At 40.5% G+C, this 19992-nt stretch overlaps 2 protein-coding genes across 2 annotated transcripts in view; both read left to right on the top strand.

Moving 5' to 3' along the window:
• Grin3a (glutamate ionotropic receptor NMDA type subunit 3A) overlaps window positions 1–19992 on the top strand; it is a 179727-nt gene that overhangs the window by 137174 nt on the left and 22561 nt on the right. The gene's annotated exons all lie outside the window — the stretch shown is intronic.
• On the top strand, window positions 11528–12040 carry Ppp3r2 (protein phosphatase 3 regulatory subunit B, beta). The gene has a single exon (XM_027931083.1). It carries the CDS (start codon window positions 11528–11530, stop codon window positions 12038–12040), a length of 513 nt encoding a protein of 170 aa, XP_027786884.1.

Below are 19992 nucleotides of genomic sequence, written 5' to 3'. Positions count from 1 at the left end.
TTCCTATCTTCAGCCTCCCGGACCCCCAGCTTTGAACTTTACCCCCTAGGGGATGCCGAGCAGGGATGAAGTGACAATATCTGTTAAAATTATTATGAGGCGATTTTAAAAGATGAAGTCTAAATGGCTTGTTACCTAGGATCACTGCATAGATGCAAAAGTAAAAATAACCTTGGTATCAAAATAACCACATCAAAATGTCATGAGCTCAAATTACTTAGCCTCTCTGTGTTCCTTACTTTGCAAAATGGAGATGATATTCTGTGTTTCTGGCTTGGAATAAGGGAATACAGATAATGTACATAAGCGTCTGACACCTAGTAGGTGCTGAATGGATGGTAGTTAGCAAATTTGTCTCAATTCTCCCATGATCCAGTTGCATGACCTGTGGCAAATCACTTAATGTCTCCAAACTTGTTTCCTTGCCTTAATTAAAAAGGCCACAGCCAGCAAAGGGATGTGTGGTTATTCTCAAGTAGGTTTCTTTAAAGGAATCCTATCCTATCTAACCAAAGATAGGGACTCAGTAAAGGAGGACAGGGACAGTGGACTGACTGGCTTCCAATCTGGCCTCTCCACCCCCTCACCATTGCCCCAGATTTTACCACCCAAAATGCATACCTGATGTATCAATACTTGTTTGCCAAGAAAAACTGTAGTTTTCTCATAGCATATCCATTTCCCCTCTGCTAATCTTTTAGGGAGACATAAGGGGAGAGGGTTAATTAACTGTACATGGAAAGCCAAAGGGGATCACACAAGTTCCATCAAGAAGCTTTAGTGCCCGTCTTCCATCTAGTTTATCTTTAATTCATATTTAAAACCCAAAGGGAATGATTAGGGCATTGGGAGAGGGGCGAATTTTAACAGTCTCTTCTGCTCTTGACAACTAGGTCACATCTCAACACCCTCTCATCTCTACCCCTTCCCTATTCAATTTAAAATGTCACTGTCTGCTATTCAACCTGATGAAAGTTATGGCGAGGCAAGGAGAGTTAATGACTGTAGATTGCTTTAAATTGAAAACCCGTGTATGTCGGGAGCCACCTTGACAGCTGAGTGCTTCCCTTGGAATAGCCTAAGTAATTAAGTTTAATATTTAAGCCAAGCATAAGGTCAGCTGGAACCTGTCCAGATAGTACTTTCTGGAAACCCAAAGGAGCACAAAGTTGTACGTGTATCCTTTTATGATGTAGACTAGAATTGGGATGAATAAAGGAAAGCAGTCTCGGGAAGGCCTCACCTTCCTCTACTCTGCCAACAGAACAAACTCATACATTCATTTGTTCATCCATCCATCCACCAGCAAACATGTGTTGAACTCCTGTGTACCCGGTCCAGTGCCAGGTGCAGACAATGCAGAGGTTCATACAGAGTCACAGGCAGGCAGAGACAGACTCGTGAGCAGACCCTATTCCACACCACCACAGGGGCAGCAACAGGGGAAGACACAAGATACAAAGTAGACCAGTGACACAAACAAGGTCACGATTCACTCATGGAAAAGCAAGAAGGAAACAGTGGGCTTCCTGGAGGAGGCAACCCCCAGTAGGGAGAAGAACCCTCCAGGCAAAGTATGAGCAAGCCAAAGAACGAGACATGAAATGATAAGAAACACAATTTAACCCTGCCCTCCAAAGACACCGCACCAGATCATGAGAGCCTCAGGGATTCTAAAATCAAAGGTGGTCACCACCCTTGGCCCACTTGTTACACAGCCACAGCTAGACCCACAAGTGAATTAATAGGCTTTTAACCTCCCTACAACCTTCTCAAGGGCTGGGGCATCTTTTCTAGTCTTCATGTGGAAGGCAACCTGGAATTACAAAGAACTTCAGCTCAGGAAGCAGACATAGCAAGGTCAAATCCAGCGCTCCACTGTGTCTCTGCAAGCCATGTGACTTCCCACATTTCAGACCTTCTCCTAGAAACCAGAGATAATAGGGTCTGCTCACAAGTGTGCAGTTGATTTAATGAAATAGTTTATGAAAAACACCTGGCATAATAAATGTTCTTCCCTCCTTCCCTGAATATAGAACAATAGACAAAGAAGAAAAACATATTTGGTGAATAATAACAATCCATGAGATATTATGGTTGCTGCACCTTCAAATTTTCCTCTTGGACCCATCTCCAAAAATGTAGGAGCACCTCTTCATTACAAGCATCTTATCATTTGAACATAAATTTTTGCTTATTTCTTATATATGTTACAGAACCAAAGACTTTTTTGATGAGTAGTTGAGAAATGCATGATTCTGGAATTTTCTACTTTGCAAAGTGCTAGGTTGACTAGATTTATAGTACGTTTTTTTTTTCTTTCTTCCAATGCAGCATCTAGGTTTGAGTGGGAAAACGTGTTTATACAAACTATTAGGCAGCACCTTAAGCTGATCTTTAAAGAAACAAAAGTAGCTATTGTCTCTAAGTGTTGTCAGTGTATTCCATAGTTGTGTTGCTAAGTGGGAAGGCCAGAAACCTACAATTCTCCAGTCTTTCTTCCCCTCACCCCATATTACAAAATTAGGGCTACTTCTCTGTTGCTCTCTGATTATTATAAATGACAGAAGTTTGAATTCAGATACAAGGAAAGATTAATCCAGTCAGTATCCCCTTTAACTTTGCTAATGAGCAAGTAAACAGATCTCATGGAATAAGGGTCTCCTCTTTTACGTACAAGAGATGCTTGGGCATAAATTACATCCAAGACCACATACTGTGAGTAGTTCTTGCATCTCTCCTAGTTAAATCCAATGAACTCATGAATATTTACAAAACCAGAATATTTACTATGCAACTAGAAGGTATAACAGTTCTCAAACTGATTAGAACTATTGTGAGAGAGTCTTCCTTCCATTTTTTCAGACTTCCAAACACTGTGGGGGGGTCTCATGAAAAGGAATTCTTCCCTGATCTCCATTCCCTGTGCAAAGTAGTTGCCTCCAGGCTCTGAAGAGTCCTGCTTGAAATAAACAGAGAAGGCAAGGAAATGGGTGAAGACTGCCATCTAGTGGCACTGAAGAGAGATGTTGCAGAATATCACAAAAGCCTTCTTTTTTTGTTTCTCACAAATGGCATTAACCAAATACAAGAATGTGAGACATTGCCCCAACTTTTTCTCCAAGGCTTCTATGGAGACTTCCTCCCCATGCAGTGATGGTAGGAGTTGCTGGAATTTCAGCAGGTGCTGAATGAAAAGGCAGCATCCTGGAGGAGCCTGGAGCCCTTACAGTAGAAGGGACTTCCCTTTGGAGACTCACGTTTGCCTCCTCTCCCTATCCTAGCTTATAAAAATCCAAGACTACTGCTATGGATTGCATTATGTTCCTACAAAACATATGCTGAGATCCTAAGATCCTAACCCCCAGCACCTAATGGCCTGGTTTTGGATGTAGAGTCATTGCAGATGTGATTAGTTGAGATTCACATATTTTACAGTAGGGTGGGGCCTACTGTAAAATCCACTCTGACTGGTGTTCTGATAAGAAAACAACTACCGAGCAAAAATAGAGACACACAGGGAGAATGCTGTGTGATGACAAAAGCAGAGAATGGATTTAGGCAGCTGCAGGCCAAGTGTATTGGTCAGCTTTCTGTTACTGTAAGAAAATACCTAAGATAATCAACTTATTAAGAGGAAACAGTTTATTTTAGCTCGCAGTTTTGGAGGCTTCAAACCATGGTCAGTGGTTCCTGCTGCTGTGCTCGTGGCAAGGCAGCCAGCCCATCGTGGCAGGGAGCACACATGGGAGAGGCCAAACTACTCTACACCGCAGCAGAGATGCAAAGGAGAGGAAGGAGTTCTGGTGCCACCGTCCCCTTCAAGAGCACACCTTCAATGTTCTGAAGACCTCCCACTAAGTCTTCTAAAAGTTCCACCTCCTCGCAATAGCTCTGAGCTGGGGACCAAGCCCTTAACACTTGGGCATTTGGGAGACATTCAAGACCCAAACTACAGCACCATAGAATGCCAAAGATTCCCGGCAATCCCCTGAGAACTAGGAGGATGTAAAGAAGGACTGCCTTACAGGTTGCAGAAGGAGCATGTTCCTAGATTTGAGGCTTCAGAGCTCCCACATAATGTTAGAGAACAGCCTGTCCCCTCCAGGGCCTCCACCCCTCGCAGAGGCCCTAGGTTTCCAGACACACGCCTGGTTGTCATTTTGCTCCTCTGTTCTCACAGCTGCCAGTCCCTCACCCTGCTCCATCCACCCTTCACAGTGCCAGGTGGATTTTCTAGAAGATTATTCTGTTTAGAACCTGTGCTTTCCCTGCCAAATAGAAAACAGATGTCTTAGCCAAATAGTCAACACCCTCCGCAATCTGGTTTGTTCCAGCACACCTGATACTCGGCTCATTAAAACACTTGGCCCACATCCATTTTTTCACTTCTGCGATTGTAGTACTAGTCCACCTCGTCTCCATTTGGATCAAACACTTACTGAAAATAAAAACTTTAAAAAAAACAAACGCTTCCTCCAAGTACTCCCCCACAAAAGTAATTTCTAAATTCTTTGAGTTCTTGAAGCTCTTTGCCCTGACCTCTTGTCCTCTTGGAGGACATCTTTCATTTTTTATCTTGTGTTGTAATTCTCTTATGCTTTAATTCACTCAGGAGTCAGTCAGCTTTCTGAGCAGGGATCATCTCTGAATACCCTCAGTGCTTTACATGGTTGCCTAAATGATGTCCTATAAGAAATAATTCATTCTGTCCTTTCTGCAGTTCAGGAGAATGTCTAACCATCCACTCCCTTGACCTTCCTGCCCACACTGGCCACCTTGAAGTCCCTGTTTCGCTCTTCCTGCCCCAGTGCCTTTGCATATGGAGTTTCTTCTGTCTGGAATACTCATCCCTTCCCAGAAAACCTGGTTGACTTTGTCTACTCCTTGAGATTTTAGCTTGATCATCACTTCGCCAATAAAGGTTTCCTGCTGTGCAAGTTCTCCTAGCACCACATCCCTGTCATCTGTAGCACTCAACACAGGTAGTGCATCTTGATGTCTACAAATAGGATCATTTGGTTAGTGTCTTCTTTCTGAAACTCTAAGTTCCGTAAAACAGAGACAGCAAAGGCGACTGATGTATCCCTCTCACCTAGGAGATGCTCAATAAATATTTGTTGAGAGAGCAAATGAAGAAAAAAAGAGGAAGAGAGAAAAGAAGAAAAGAAGTAGAAAAGAGAAAAGGAGACAGGATACAAAACATTGAGTACCTAGAGTGTGCTAGCACTATTTTAAGAGGCATCTTAAATAAATAAATCTTTTTTCTTAGATACTATCTCACATACACCTACAGTAACACTGTGAACATGATAGCATTCCTGCCTTGAAGACGGGAAACCTCATGTTTGGAAACAGTTTACACTCGTGGTTGTGGCCGATGTCAGTACCATGAGATGTTAAATATGGTGACAGGAACTACGATAAGGAGGGGAGAGCTTCCAGCTGAGGCTCCAGATCTCCTGTAAAGCTTCTAGAATGAACGTGTGACTCAGAAACTCATTCTCCTGTCGGACATGGAAGAGGAAGCTGGACACGAGCCGCAGGTCTCATCATTTCCATTTCTGTCAGTTGTATTTTCCGATATCAGTTATTTTTGCATGTGACCATTTCATAGTTCTTAATCTGAAAACCCTTGAGGCAAAGAAATGAAAACTTGCTGAAATCGAATTGCCATCAGGCTTCTGGTTTCTTCCAAATCATCGGCCTACCCTTTTAAATTACTTACCACAGTGAATGCCCTGCGATTCACATCACTCCACAGTGATAAACAGAAAGAGTAACAAATAGTGTTTTCCATGGAAATGGAAATGCCTAAGAATAATGCCTAGAGGAAACTTAAACCACGGCATTGGGTGGCATAATAATGCAGAATCGTAAAGTTTATGAAATGCAGAACAATGGGGAACTCAACTTCATGAGAACTAAATCTCCAGCTCCCACATAATGTTACGTGCTCTACTCCATGGTGCTGCAGTCTGGCTGGGCACAATTCAGGAGCCACTTGTCAAAAGAAACGAACTTTATTTTTAGAACACACACACCACACCACACAGCTCCTCAGGAAAAACCCTCAGAGCCCAACTGCCACCACTGGTTTCCCACAAGCCTCTCAACCTCCCCACCTCCTCCTGCTCTTGAGGCCGATTGGCTGGGTCGCATGGGCGGAGCCAAAAAAGTCCCCCAATGAGCAGCTCTGTGGTCTGAAAGGGCAGGGAAACAGCCCAATGAGCATCACCACAGAGGAGCCAATCAGTTGGCAGCTAGAAGTTTGCTGGGGCCGCTGTGAGCCAATCATCAGCTGGCAGCTAGAAGTTTGCTGGCAGCTGGAAGTTTGCTGAGGCCCCTTCAGCTGTGGCTCTCAACACCATGGGAATAAATGATTCTTCCTGCACATCGGAGTCATTGAAGTGGCACCATCTTGCCAGTATTGCCTGTTCATTCATTAAATTAGTTAATACTTATGACAAGTTTCTACACCTATAAAACACCTATATACATTACCTTATCTGTCTGCCTCTCACAATAATCTTGTGCAGTAGACAAAGCAGGTATAGTTATTATCACCATTTTACAAATGAGGACACTGGGGCTGGCATAGTGATGGCTACTCTGGCCTCACAGCTAATAAGAGGCAGAAGTGAGACTGGAGCTATACCATTTAACTCCTGAACTCTCTCTGCCACCCCACTGTTGCCTCCAAATTGGGGACTCACACAGAGGAATAGAGCTTACGAAGAGTGTCCATATCAGTGGTTCCTTTCTCAAAAAAGACCATCAGGGAATTCCTCGGGGAAAAGAGAGAAAGAAATCTGTAAGTGTCTGATGGGTCAGTGATGGTCATTCTGTGGTCCTCAATCCTGCAATGGGAAGTCTGTGATCAGTCCTGAAAGAGTTCTGAATGGAGGAGCCAAAATTGATGCTGGTAAAGCACTTAAGAGTCATATGCAGCAGACTGTAACTGATATCTAAGGAGTGTTAAAATGACAGACCTATACTTATGTGCCTGGAACTGCCAGGTACTATTGCTTTAAGACCTCATCTTTGCTAGCATGGCAAATTATAATAAAGTTAGTAATGTGAACAATGACCGTTGGGGTTTGGATCCAAAAAGATGTCTCCTGAAAAGCTCATATGTTAGGCAATGCAGCAATGTTGAGAGGTGAAATGATTATGAGAGCTATAACCTTGTCAGTGGATTAATCCATTTGATAGATTAATAATTTGAATGGACTATGAGTGGTAAATATAGGTGGTAAATATAGGTAGGTAGAGCATGGCTACAGGAAATAGGTCACTGGGGTCACTATATTATATATATAGTGATATTTTTATATTTATATATCTATCTCCCTGGGTCCTCTCTCCCTCTGCTTCCTGGCTGTCATGAGCTGGGTAATGCTCCTCTGCCATATCCTTCCACCATGACGTTTTGCCTCAACTTAGGCCTAGAGCAATAGAGTTGGCCAACCATGGAATGAACCCATAAACCTAGTAAACTTTTCCTTAAGTTTTGTCAGGTATTTTGGTCATGGTGACCAAAAGCTTGTGCAGTAGATAGAGCAGATATAGTTATTATCACCATTTTACAAATGGTGACTAACGCAATGACAATAATGCATCATATTGGTTAATCTCTGCTTAAATCCTTGTAAGACTATACAAAGTATGCAGTAGCCCCATTTTTTTGTATGGGAAAACCAATGTCAAGCAACTAGTTCAACATCTTACTATTAGGTGGACAATTAAAATTTGATGTTGGGTTATCCTGTTCTAAATACTTTTCACCCTATAATGCTTCTTTCAGATCTTATTAATTCAGTTAGCTGGAATTTAATCATCAAATATTTTTGCTTCCAAATCTTTCTTTTTCCCTTAACTGCCTCAGTCTATCCTATTCAATAAGAGAGCTAATGAGCACTCAAAATGCTAGAAGTATAAAATCAACATTTAGCAAAACAAAAATTGGGTAAAATAATTCATTGATAAATCATAATATTGATTACATGTTGAAAAATGTAAAACATTAATATAATTTAAATGTTATTAAATAAAAGATGTTATTAAATTATTTATTAATATATTTATATTAATATAAATTAATTTCATTTTTTTAAGAGAGAGAATTTTTTTAATATTTATTTTTTAGTTTTCGGTGGACACAACATCTTTTATTTTATTTTTATGTGGTGCTGAGGATCAAACCCAGCACTCCGCGCATGCCAGGCGAGTGCGCTACTGCCTGAGCCACATTCCCAGTCCTCATTTTTTGCTTTTTAATGTAGTTACTAAAAACATTTAAATTATATAGATGACTAACATTATGCTTCTATTGGACAGTATTGCTATAGATTGTTGTTTCAAATTTCATCAACTTTATTCCCCACAGGCTGACATCAGAATAAAATAGGAATAAATGTTCTTCAGTTTGAATTATTCTCACAACATAAGCCTATAACAAAGATGTTCAGACTCTGAGTTCTGTGGTATCTGACAGGCTGCTTTTATCATTTACCATAATCCATGGCAAAAATAATCATATATATATATATCCATCCTGTTGCAAAACCAGAATAACCTGGTATGTTTATGTCATATATACATATATTCTATTTATATAATATATATTCTATTTATATAATATATATTCTATTTAGCTTTGTTTTATAATATACTTTATAAATATATTCTATTTAGATTTATATAATTACATATCAATATAACTAAATGAACAGTTTTGTTAAGTAATGTTTACTCAGAGAAATGAATTTCCCCTTACTACTATTTTCTCAATTATCTCCCTTTCTATTTTTTTAACATTGGTTGCAACCCACAAAATTAACTTCCCAACCTACTAATGTGTTTCAGCCCAGTGTATAAAACTAGGGGCAGCGTCTGCAAGTGAGATACTGATTTAACCTACACAAAGGTGAAAGGATTTGGGCAATAAATAACAAGTTTATTTAGTTGAACCTGGCAGAAATTCATTAGCAAGTGGAGGCCTGTAGCTACAGCAAATCCTGTGGCCCTATCAATTGGTCAAATTGAGGGAGTTCTTCACACAAAATGACTCCTCCCTCCTATGGAGTCAGCACTAGTGGTCATATCTAATGTCCAGCTATTGTACCGTTTGCTCACCATCACCTCTTTTTATAAGGAAGAACAAATACTTCTTTGGTATTTGCTCTTCTTACCGGATCCCCACTCAAGATCCCAGGTCCAGCCAGGAGGTTCAAGTTTCCGTCTACTATAGGCCATGTCTGATGACTGGGGAGTGGGAATCCAATCCAATTGAGACCATTCCAAGCCTGTTTCTGAGATTTGTAGGCATCTAACCAGAACAAGGGAAAATCAATCTTCTAATGATAAAACCCCCAGGGTCTTAACTTGGAATCTGTCAGTGGTCATGTTCTCTGCCATGTGGTAGAAGCTCCTTCAGCATAGAAGAGAGTGAAGCAAAGAGAAGCAAAGATGAGAGATACAGAGAAAAATGGACCCAAGTCTCTACAGGACTAGTTATATGAGCACACGGCCCTTGTGGTCTCACAGGGTCCCCTGTCTGGTTGGATGCTCTTCTGTGGATGAGTTGAAATGTATAATAAATTTCAAACAAAAAGTTCTTACATTTTCATTTTATTCTGTGCTTACAAACTATATTACTAACCCTGTGGCCTTAGTTCCAATTGTTCCTTAAATCCAACTGGATCTTCACCCTTCCTAATACTGAATCATTTATCTCTTTTTTCAATTATGTGAAATTCTTACCAAAAATGTTTTTGCTAAGCTCCTTAGAAGTTGGTTCTCTTTAAACCAAAGATCTTTAATGACACTGTGATTAAAGACAGAAGATTGGGCTAATAACACAATTGTAGAAACCCTAAACCACCTTGACCCAAAGACAGAGTTCTGTTGCTGCCCCTGAGGCTTGTGACTTCTCAGAACCGTAGCTGTAGGGCCTGTGTATCTCCCTGCAGAGTCCAGAAAAATCTTCATGCTCTAGGAATAAACCAGTTGGTCTCTAAATGTTGGAAGCATTTAGAGACAACACTGATTTTAGTCATCTTGAAATAAAATCTAAAGTGATCCCTTTAACACTGCAAATTCAATAGATTTATACTCAAACTGGACCCTGTTCATTTCTCTGAGCAACTGGAAAGCAAGCCAGTAAGTAGGGCCAAACATGTTCCCAGTATGATATCACTGTTTAGTTGTTATATATGTTAGTTAATACTCATGATGATTTAAAAAAAAATCAATGGATTATCATTTTTTTACAAAGGAAAATAAAAATTACCATACTTAATGGTAAGGTATCCAGTGGCTTAGTTATGCCAGTCTCAGCCTGGTTACCTTTAGACTGATCTTTCAGTTGAACTACAGAACATATAACATGCTCATATTTTTTAAAGTAAGGAAGAACTTGCCCCTTCAGTTTGATTTAGTGGCTTGAGGTTCCCCCAAGTCCCTTTGAACTGTATTGCTCTTGGACCACATTTATTTCTTATGTATTTAGAGTAATTGATGTGCTTGCTGCTCCTAAAGGAGGAAGGAATATGAGGGAACCCATAAGATTAATCTTCAACAAAAAGAACAAATCTAGTGGAAGCAAAGAGAGGGAAGTGAGATAGTTCAGAGACCACTATCACTCTCAACACACATATAGGGCCCATGGCAGCTGGTCCCCAGTGTCTTTGTGCAGCAGCTGCTAGGCACCAGACAGCATGGATTGAAGTAATAGAGTAACAGAGGCTATGTTCTTGGGACCTGTGTCTTCTTGAAAAATGCCCCTTTGCAGCATTGTGTGTATTTCCCAAGAATGTGTTAGTGCCTATAGATGATCCATATAAGAAAACTGTGTGACAGCTGGGTGGGGTCTCTTACAGAAATTCTGAACCCCATGTCCTGACAAAGGTCCAGAAGAATGCCCACCCTGGGAATTATGGGAAATTTATATAATAGCAACACTTAGACATGTCATTTCATTTAATGCCTATTCTAGGCCTCCCAAGAAATCCTACCGAGTCCTGGGTGACATGCTGTTCACTGAAGTCATTCAAGATAAATTTATTAAGCACACATTGTATATTAGGCACTGTGCTGGGGATACTGCAGTGAAATAATCTAGACATGGCCTCTGCTCACTTGGGGTTTATCTTCCCAGAGTGGAAAAAAAAAGTGAGGAAATGAGTAGATGATTTTAAGGGAAATAGGGCTGATAATGGAAACCTACAAGAGGTTTGATAGAAGAGAGGGGTAGGGTAGCCCAGCCCTCCATGCATCTATCTGCCTGCTGGGCATCCCCTAGCTGCGCCCTCCTCTCCCCCTCCAAAGTCCCTCTTCTCCTTCTTCCTCTCCTCCCCGACCCCCACTCTTCTCTGCCCTGCTCCTATCGCTGCCCATTTTCTGGTTTCCACGAGGCAGTCACGAGCCCCGACCCTGCCGGTCCTGAGTGAGACCTAACGGTCCCAGCGCGCCCACAGCACCAGCTCCTTCCTCGGACCCTGCGAGCCGCTACTCCGCGTCCACAATGGGAAATGAGGCCAGTTACCCAAAGGAGATGTGCAGCCACTTCGAACCCGAAGAAATTAAAAGGCTGGGCAGGAGTTTCAAGAAGCTGGACTTTGACAAGTCGGGCGCTCTGAGTGTGAATGAGTTCATGTCGCTGCCCGAGCTGCAGCAGAACCCATTGGTGAAGCGAGTGATCGACATCTTCGACACCGACGGCAATGGAGAAGTGGACTTCACGGAATTCATCCGGGGGACCTCCCAGTTCAGCGTCAAAGGGGACGAGGAGCAGAAGTTGATGTTCGCGTTCAGGATCTACGACGTAGATAAAGATGGTTACATCTCCAACGGGGAGCTCTTCCAGGTGCTGAAGATGATGGTGGGGAACAACCTCAAGGACTGGCAGCTACAGCAGCTCGTGGACAAAACCATCATCATCATGGATAAGGACGGCGATGGGAAGTTATCCTTTGAGGAATTCAGTGCTGTGGTCAGAGACCTGGAAGTCCACAAGAAGTTGATAGTGACTGTGTGAGCCTGTTTTCAAAGAACATTGCCCAAACAACTTTGCCCAAAGCTTTCTTCTTTCTTACAAGATCTGTTCCAGGCATCCATCAACTGTCTCTCTGACTTAACCCAGAAGTATTTCTCTTTGTGGAAGCTACATTTTCTAACATGTGCTTCATCACCAATTCAGTGTTATTAATTCTTATCTCAGTGGTTCAGGGTATCACCCCAAATGGGGGAAGAGCAAGATGAAGCATCAAAGTGGGAAAAGGAAAAAAAAAAAAAAAAGAGTCTTTTATAAATGTCTTTTTCTTTGTTTTGATTCAGATCCCAACCTGTAGTCAAAAACTTTAAAATAAGAAAATATATACCTTAGCCTGCCTTTCTCATGATTTTGTATGCAGGAGGAAATTGTACAATTTGTTATCGGGTGTTAGGTGAACCATTCATTCACTTGTAGTGTTCAGATGCCTTTGACAGATTGTTAACTTCTTGTTGTAGCCACAAGGACTCCCTACTGAGCGTCTTTCAATTACTCTCCATGCAACAAAAATTCATCTCTTCTCATAGTAGGCTGCAGCTCCATTCCCCATGATGCATCTACTCAGGGGAAAGAGTCCAGTAGGGATCCTCCAGGGCCCATGTAAAAATGTGAATCCTGCACCAAGTGCCCAGCCCAACTATAACCGGCAGTGGCAGTGGATATTCCATGTTGGCTACCAGCTCCAGTATTAAGTTCAGAAAAGGGATCTTCTAGTCAAACAAGGCAGGGACCTTCCAAGAAAGCACTCTCACTTTCAACTCTGTCAGCTCACCTTAGTTGGAGTAAATGGGAGAGATATAGAGTCAGCCATCCCACAGGACAGAGTCAGTAAAGATTCTGGCTGCGGTGACTCTCCTGGAAATGCCAAAGGAGTGTTGCTTCTGGTACTGAGAGATGCAGAGATTTGCAAATAAGTCTCTAAGCAGAGGTGAATGGTGGCAGCACTGGCTGATTTTGAAAATTAGATCTGAGGCAGAGCAGAGAAACTGAAAACTCCTCTCAAGAAGCTCTTTTCCTTCTGTAACATTGCTATTTCACTATAATTTTCTTTCTCACAGAGGACCACTCTCCATAAAGATGTCTAAGGCTCCCAAAATGCTAGAAAAAAATGAAATGTGCTCTTTTTACACTTACCTAGCCAAAGGAAACCTTTTAGGTGATTTCTCTCAGGATAAGGAAAATCCATTTCAGATAAGTTTATTATTGTTTCATTTTGAAGAAGCTGGCAACTAGACTTGATAGACTGGCAGGACAACTATCTACAAGGCATTCTGACATACTTTTTATACTTTAAAGAACCACAAATAGGAGTCCCTGTCACTTTAATTCATGTGCAGTCCTAAAGAAATGTATTAACAATCATAAACACTCCCAATCCTGTAGTGATATGAGTCATGACCCTATTGCAGGGTAATACAGATCAAAGATGAAAACACACTGGATTTGAATTCAGTTGCAACTGGGTTATCATAGTCTCTTAGCTATGTGAACATGAGCAAGTTAGCTTATGTCTTTCCACCTAATTAAAATGAGGATATATATCATTTAAAATGTGTAAAGCACCTAGAATACAATATGTTCGTGCTACTAATTGCCTTCTCCCTATTTTCCCTTATCAGTATGTAAAGGAGACATGAGGTGGCTGTTGTTTGTTTCTTAATAAGCAAAGTTCATGTTATGCTCGAATTCGGGACCCCCAAAGACTACCAGAGACCCAAGATCGATGTAAGCAGCAAAGAGGTGTTTATTGCGAGCTAGCTCGGTCCTCCGCACGCACACACAGCAACTGGTGACGCTGAGAGGCCCCGAGCCCAGGGTTTGCAGCAGTTTTATACATTTTTTGGAGAGGGCAGGGACTTCACATACATCATAGCCTCTTTTAGCAAATCATCACACACCTCAGGAAAATCAAATAACAACTCTAAAACATGATTAGCACATTCACTGGCGGTAACAAGTTGGGTAGGGGTGATTGGTCAGTACAAAAGGGGTATTCGTTTGAACTGATTGGTTTGAGCCAAGAGAGGTGTACGTGCTGAACTACATGGTTTCCCAACATGTTATCAACCACCATAAACTGGGAGGGTCATCTGGCATCCCAGGTATTTCCCTGTCTCATGCTGATTGGTGGCTGCTAGGAGATTGCTATGGATCTCCACCTAGCCTGACTGAGTCAGGGACACCTGGCGCAGCAGATCACTCCTGTTATTTGTAGATAAACAACTTAGCAGGGTGGGAATGTGCCTAGGAGTGCTCTGTGGGTTTTTCCAAGGACAAAGGCCATGTCCCTTTCTTGGACAGCTTTGCTCTGAGATAGAGGCTGGTTTTTCATTCACTTTAGGCCTCAGTTTCCTGTTTTATGAAAATTGATACTTGATTTGATTCTAGTAATAACACTATTTGAGACAGGTAAATACAGGGACCATAAAAACAGTGAGGTAGAAACATTTACTACCTAGCCAAACCCACTCTAAAGTTAATTGAATGTCTTTGTGATTCTTGCCCAGAAAGGAAACAATGGGGACAATGTCAATGTCCTCTCTCCCACCTCCCATTTTCAGAGGGAGTAATAGACTCCTTGAGAACTGGGGAAACTTTAAAAGAGGGCACTGTTTGACTTTGTGGAGGGAATTTTACATGGGGAAAGTGAGCACATGTCATGCTGGCCAAAAAGACCTCTAAAAGAGAGACATTATTTTTAGTGGCAATGTGTACATCAAAATATGGAGATTTTGAAATTATGAACATGGGTTTGAAACGTGGATTATGTATGCGAACGTAACAAGGAAAAGAAAAATATTTTAGTTTCTGGAGTGACTAGAATTAAATGATTGCTTCATCAATCTACCTAACATAGCTGCCCAAAACTTTGTGGCAATGATTGAATCAAGAACTTGTTTCTGTTTTCAGCATTGGAAAGATCTGATGGGAAAATGGATCATACTTACTTCCAAGTTAGAATTCTTTGTTTTGTTTTGTTTTTTTTCTCTCAGTTGATTGCCAATTGTCAACAATTTTAGTTTTGTCCAACTCCTTGGAGTGACAATAATAGTTACCATTTATAGAGCTACAATGATTCTTGGTACAATCTTTATTGTATCAAAATAAATATATACAAAACTGTGATGTGGGCACCATCATCTCAGCTTTACAGATGAGGCATAGAAAGATTGGAAGTTCCCCAAGGCCATCCATTCAGTAAGTAACAAAGCAAGGATTTATACCAGGTTTTCTGACCCCAAACCCTGCGCTTCATTTATATTTCAACTGCATTCCTCTTACTTTTGTGGCTCCATATGTACCTGTTTCAAATTATTTCTGTTAGTCTTATTAATGTAATCAAATCAACTCTTAATGTTCACAAAAGAGGAAACTGAGGCCCAAAGAAGTAAATTACTTGTCAAGAAGCAAGCAGCCAGCCCCCATAACTTTGGTTTCACTTTTAGCAAAGAAACAAATATATTAGACAAGACAGTTTAAAACCATTTTCCTCCTTCATCTCATCTTTTGAGAAATAGGTGACAGTATTTAGATTAAACTGAAAACAGCAACCAATATGCTCTGAGACTGCACAGATTAGTAACAATATGTCGTTATGAATCTATGCTAATGAGTTGTGTCTGCTTGCTACCATATGTCGCAGTCTCCAAGCCATGAAACACTCTTTTTGAAACAGAGGGAAAAATATGGCCTCAGCACAATTGGTTTATATTCCAAGTCTATCATGCTTTAGAAACATTCTCAAGGGAAAATCTTCCAAAAATTTAAGTTACAAATTCATCCTTCACTTATGCTACTGATTCTGTTAGGATATAGAGTAGGTAGGTAGTCTGGCTGTGGTGTTTTATCTATTTTCCATGCTTTGAAAAGGGAGAGCTCAGAGGCTTTTTAAGAGAGATGTTCATGGTAGAGAACTGAAGCCACTAGTCTGAGAATCAGACTTCAGATTAGACTCTGGACCCCTCTTTTTCCTTTTATATTTCTTTTTTTGGGGGGAGCGGGTCACAGGGGGGTTGTGTATGTGTACTGAGGTTAGAACCTAGGATCTCACACATGCTGGCCAAGTGCTGTACCACTGAGCTAACCCCAAGCTCTGAACTCTTCTTCTATTGTATTAGCTACTATACCTGTGTTAGTAGCCAGTGACTGTGACTTATAAAATGTGGTAACTTTTCATCACTGTGACTGAAAAACCTGGTAAGAACGACTTATTATTTTGGCGCACAGTTTCAAAGGTTCAGTCCATGGTCATCTGGTTCCATTGCTCTGGGCCTAAGGTGAGGCAGAACCTCATGGCAGAAAGGTAAGGCAGAAGAAAGCTGCTCAGCACATGGCAGCCAGGAAGCAGAAAGAGAATAAGGGCCAGGGAGAAAATATAATCCCCAAGACCATGCCATCAGCCATGCCCCACCTGCCCACAGTTACCACCTATTAATCAAAATTATTAATCCATTAAGTGGATTAATCCACTGATGAGGCTACAGCTCTCATAATCTAATCACTTCACCTCTGAACATTCCATTACTGCATTACACATGAGCTTTTTAGGAGATACTCCATCTCCAAACCATAATATAAACTATGTGTCATATCACCTTTTTAAATGAATTAGCTGATTCATAATGAAAACCATGACACATGCAATAAGTTGTGTAGATCGGAGGACATAACTTGATAGTCCATAGGCTAAAGCTAAGCCACAAATGTGCATTTTTTTGGTGTTGGTTTCTCATGGTGTTTATTCTCACAATGATCTTTAATCATTTGCCATTTTTTTAATCTAAAGTTTTTTTTAATTAAAATTAACATAAAGGAATGAGGCCATTCTAGGATGGAAGTGGCCTTTTGTGAGTCGAGGAGCCTCTGAATATTGGGAGAAAATTAAAAGTTTCAATGAAGAGAAATTAACATAGTTCCACTCTTAGCACAAAAGTTCAAGCTGGAGCTGAGCATGGTGGTGAGTGCACACCTCTAACCCCACGTGCTTGGGAGACTGAGGCAGGAGAATCACAAGTTCAAGGCCAACCTGGGCAACTTAGTGAGAATTTGTCTCAAGGTTAAAAAAAAAAAAATTAAGTCTGGGGGTGTAACTTAGTGGTAGAGCACTTGCCTACTATGCATAATAAGTTCAATCCCCAGCACTTCAAAAAAAATGTTCAACATGAACAGAAGTATTCACCATTTTAAAAAAATTACAGCACTATAGACACAAGATATTTATTACAACAAACAATATATTCTAACAATTAAAGTTGTTATAAAACAAAGTGAGTGAGAATGTGAATATCCAGGCCTTTGTAGGACTTAGTGACATTGAGAATGTGTTTTGCCCTCCTTAAGGGCAAAATTTCACACATCACCAGTCTTTAAAACAGTTATATCATTTGATTCTGTAACCATACCCATTGCAATATTTATCTCAAACTAATAATCTAGAATGATATTTTAAAATGCAATACACGAAATGTTTTAACTACAGCAATATTTTTCTCATATATATAAATTATAATAGTAACTGACAGTTTGAGAATCTTCAAGTTGATTATGATAAAACAATAAGTGATAGGTTTAACACATTAAAATTAATAGAGATAATTAATTTTTAGAAAATAATACTTTTAAAATTAATATTAAAACAGTTTATTGTTTTACAAAATAGCAAGTTTTTAAACAGCATAATGCACAATTACTACTCTGGAAAATATGTATGCATATGATCATAGTTCAGAAAAGAACAGGGAGAATCCAAAGTAATCATTTTATAGCAAAAGGATTATGAATAATCTCAAATTTATTTTTAGAAAACAATTTTTGGGGTTCTTTTAAGAATAAGTCAAATTTTTCAAAAGACTGAACCATGGAATTAATGTAGCAAATTAAATAGAGTTTCAAGCATAAAAAATGTTTGCCCAAGCTTAGAAAGCATGGGGGGCTTGAGGAGCCTGAGGAATGTGGTGGGGGTAACATCTCCTCCATCTCCTCGGCAACAAGGGCAATCCCTGAGGGATGAGCTGCTAAGCAATTTCCAGGATAGGGAAGACAAAGAGTTCCCAGCCCCCAAACTCCAGGACCTGCTGGGAAATTTTGGCCGACCTGATTGCTTACGGAATCCTTCTGCTTATCCAAATGCCTGAGCACTGCTGATGTGGATTCATACAGTGCTTCCCTGGATTTGCTAAATCATCTTCTCCTATTTCTTTTGTTAAGTATGATCCTTTTTTCTTTCTTTCTTTCTTTTTTTTTTCCTGGTGCCAAGGATTGAACCCAAGGGTGCTCAACCACTGAGTCCCAAACCCAACCCTTTTTATTTTTTTATTTTGAGACAAGATCTCTCTAAGTTGCTTAGAGTCCCACTAAATTGCTGAAGTTGTCCTCCAACCTGCAATCCTCCTGCCTCAGCCTCCCAAAAAACTGGGGTTACAGGCGCGCACCACCACACCCAGCTAAGTGTGATCTTTTACTCTATCTTGGTTGATGAGAAAATTCCAGATTCTCTGAGTGAACTTCTTCCTCTCTCTCCTGGTTGTTTTAAAGTGATTCTTTTGTAATTCCAAAATACGACATCACACAATCTTACCCCATTTTCTCCAATGGAGCAAACTTATCTCCCCGGGACACTCTGTCTTGATACCCATATGGAGCCACAAAGGCCATTTGTATAAGCACAACAGAGAATCCGCCAATAATTTTTTTTTTTTTTTTAGCTACTATTATGCTGGGGAAAATAGGAGGAAAAAAACTTCAATTTTAGAAAATGGTATTCAATTCTTCCTTTTCTGTTCTATTAAGAGTCAGTGATATTTGGGGAGTACTATTGCCTTCATTTTCTTTTTTTTTAATTTTTATTGTTGGTTGTTCAAAACATTACATAGTTCTTGACATATCATATTTCACACTTTGATTCAAGTGGGTTATGAACTCCCATTTATACCCCGTATACAGATTGCAGAATCACATCGATTACACACCCATTGATTTACATGTTGCCATACTAGTGTCTGTTGTATTCTGCTGCCTTTCCTATCCTCTACTATCCCCCCTTCCCTCCCCTCCCCTGCCCACTTCTCTCTCTACCCCATCTACTGTAATTCATTTCTCCCCTTTGTTTTTTTTTCCCTTTCCCCTCACTTGCTCTTGTATGTAATTTTGTATAACCCTGAGGGTCTCCTTCCATTTCCATGCAATTTCCCTTCTCTCTCCCTTTCCCTCCCACCTCTCGTCCCTGTTTAATGTTAGTCTTCTTCTCATGCTCTTCCTCCCTACTCTGTTCTTAGTTACTCTCCTTATATCAAAGAAGACATTTGGCATTTGTTTTTTAGGGATTGGCTAGCTTCACTTAGCATAATCTGCTCTAATGCCATCCATTTCCCTGAAAATTCTATGATTTTGTCATTTTTTAATGCAGAGTAATACTCCATTGTGTATAAATGCCACATTTTTTTTATCCATTCATCTATTGAAGGGCATCTAGGTTGGTTCCACAGTCTTGCTATTGTGAATTGTGCTGCTATGAACATCGATGTAGCAGTGTCCCTGTAGTAAGCTCTTTTTAGGTCTTTAGGGAATAGACCGAGAAGGGGAATAGCTGGGTCAAATGGTGGTTCCATTCCCAGCTTTCCAAGAAATCTCCATACTGCTTTCCAAATTGGCCACACCAATTTGCAGTCCCACCAGCAATGTACAAGTGTACACTTTTCCCCACATCCTCGCCAGCACTTGTTGTTGTTTGACTTCATAATGGCTGCCAGTCTAACTGGAGTGAGATGGTATCTTAGGGTGGTTTTGATTTGCATTTCTCTGACTGCTAGAGATGGTGAGCATTTTTTCATGTACTTGTTGATTGATTGTATGTCCTCCTCTGAGAAGTGTCTGTTCAGGTCCTTGGCCCATTTGTTGATTGGGTTATTTGTTTTCTTATTGTTTAATTTTTTGAGTTC

Source organism: Marmota flaviventris, chromosome 13 (assembly GCF_047511675.1).
Source record: "Marmota flaviventris isolate mMarFla1 chromosome 13, mMarFla1.hap1, whole genome shotgun sequence".
Taxonomy (NCBI): Eukaryota; Metazoa; Chordata; class Mammalia; order Rodentia; family Sciuridae; genus Marmota; species Marmota flaviventris.
Note: the sequence above shows the minus strand (reverse complement) of the source record. Positions and strands in the feature narration are given on the sequence as shown.

Excerpts from the sequence above, each read along its gene's own strand:
- Ppp3r2 (XM_027931083.1), top strand. The coding sequence starts at position 11,528 with ATGGGAAATGAGGCCAGTTACCCAAAGGAGATGTGCAGCCACTTCGAA.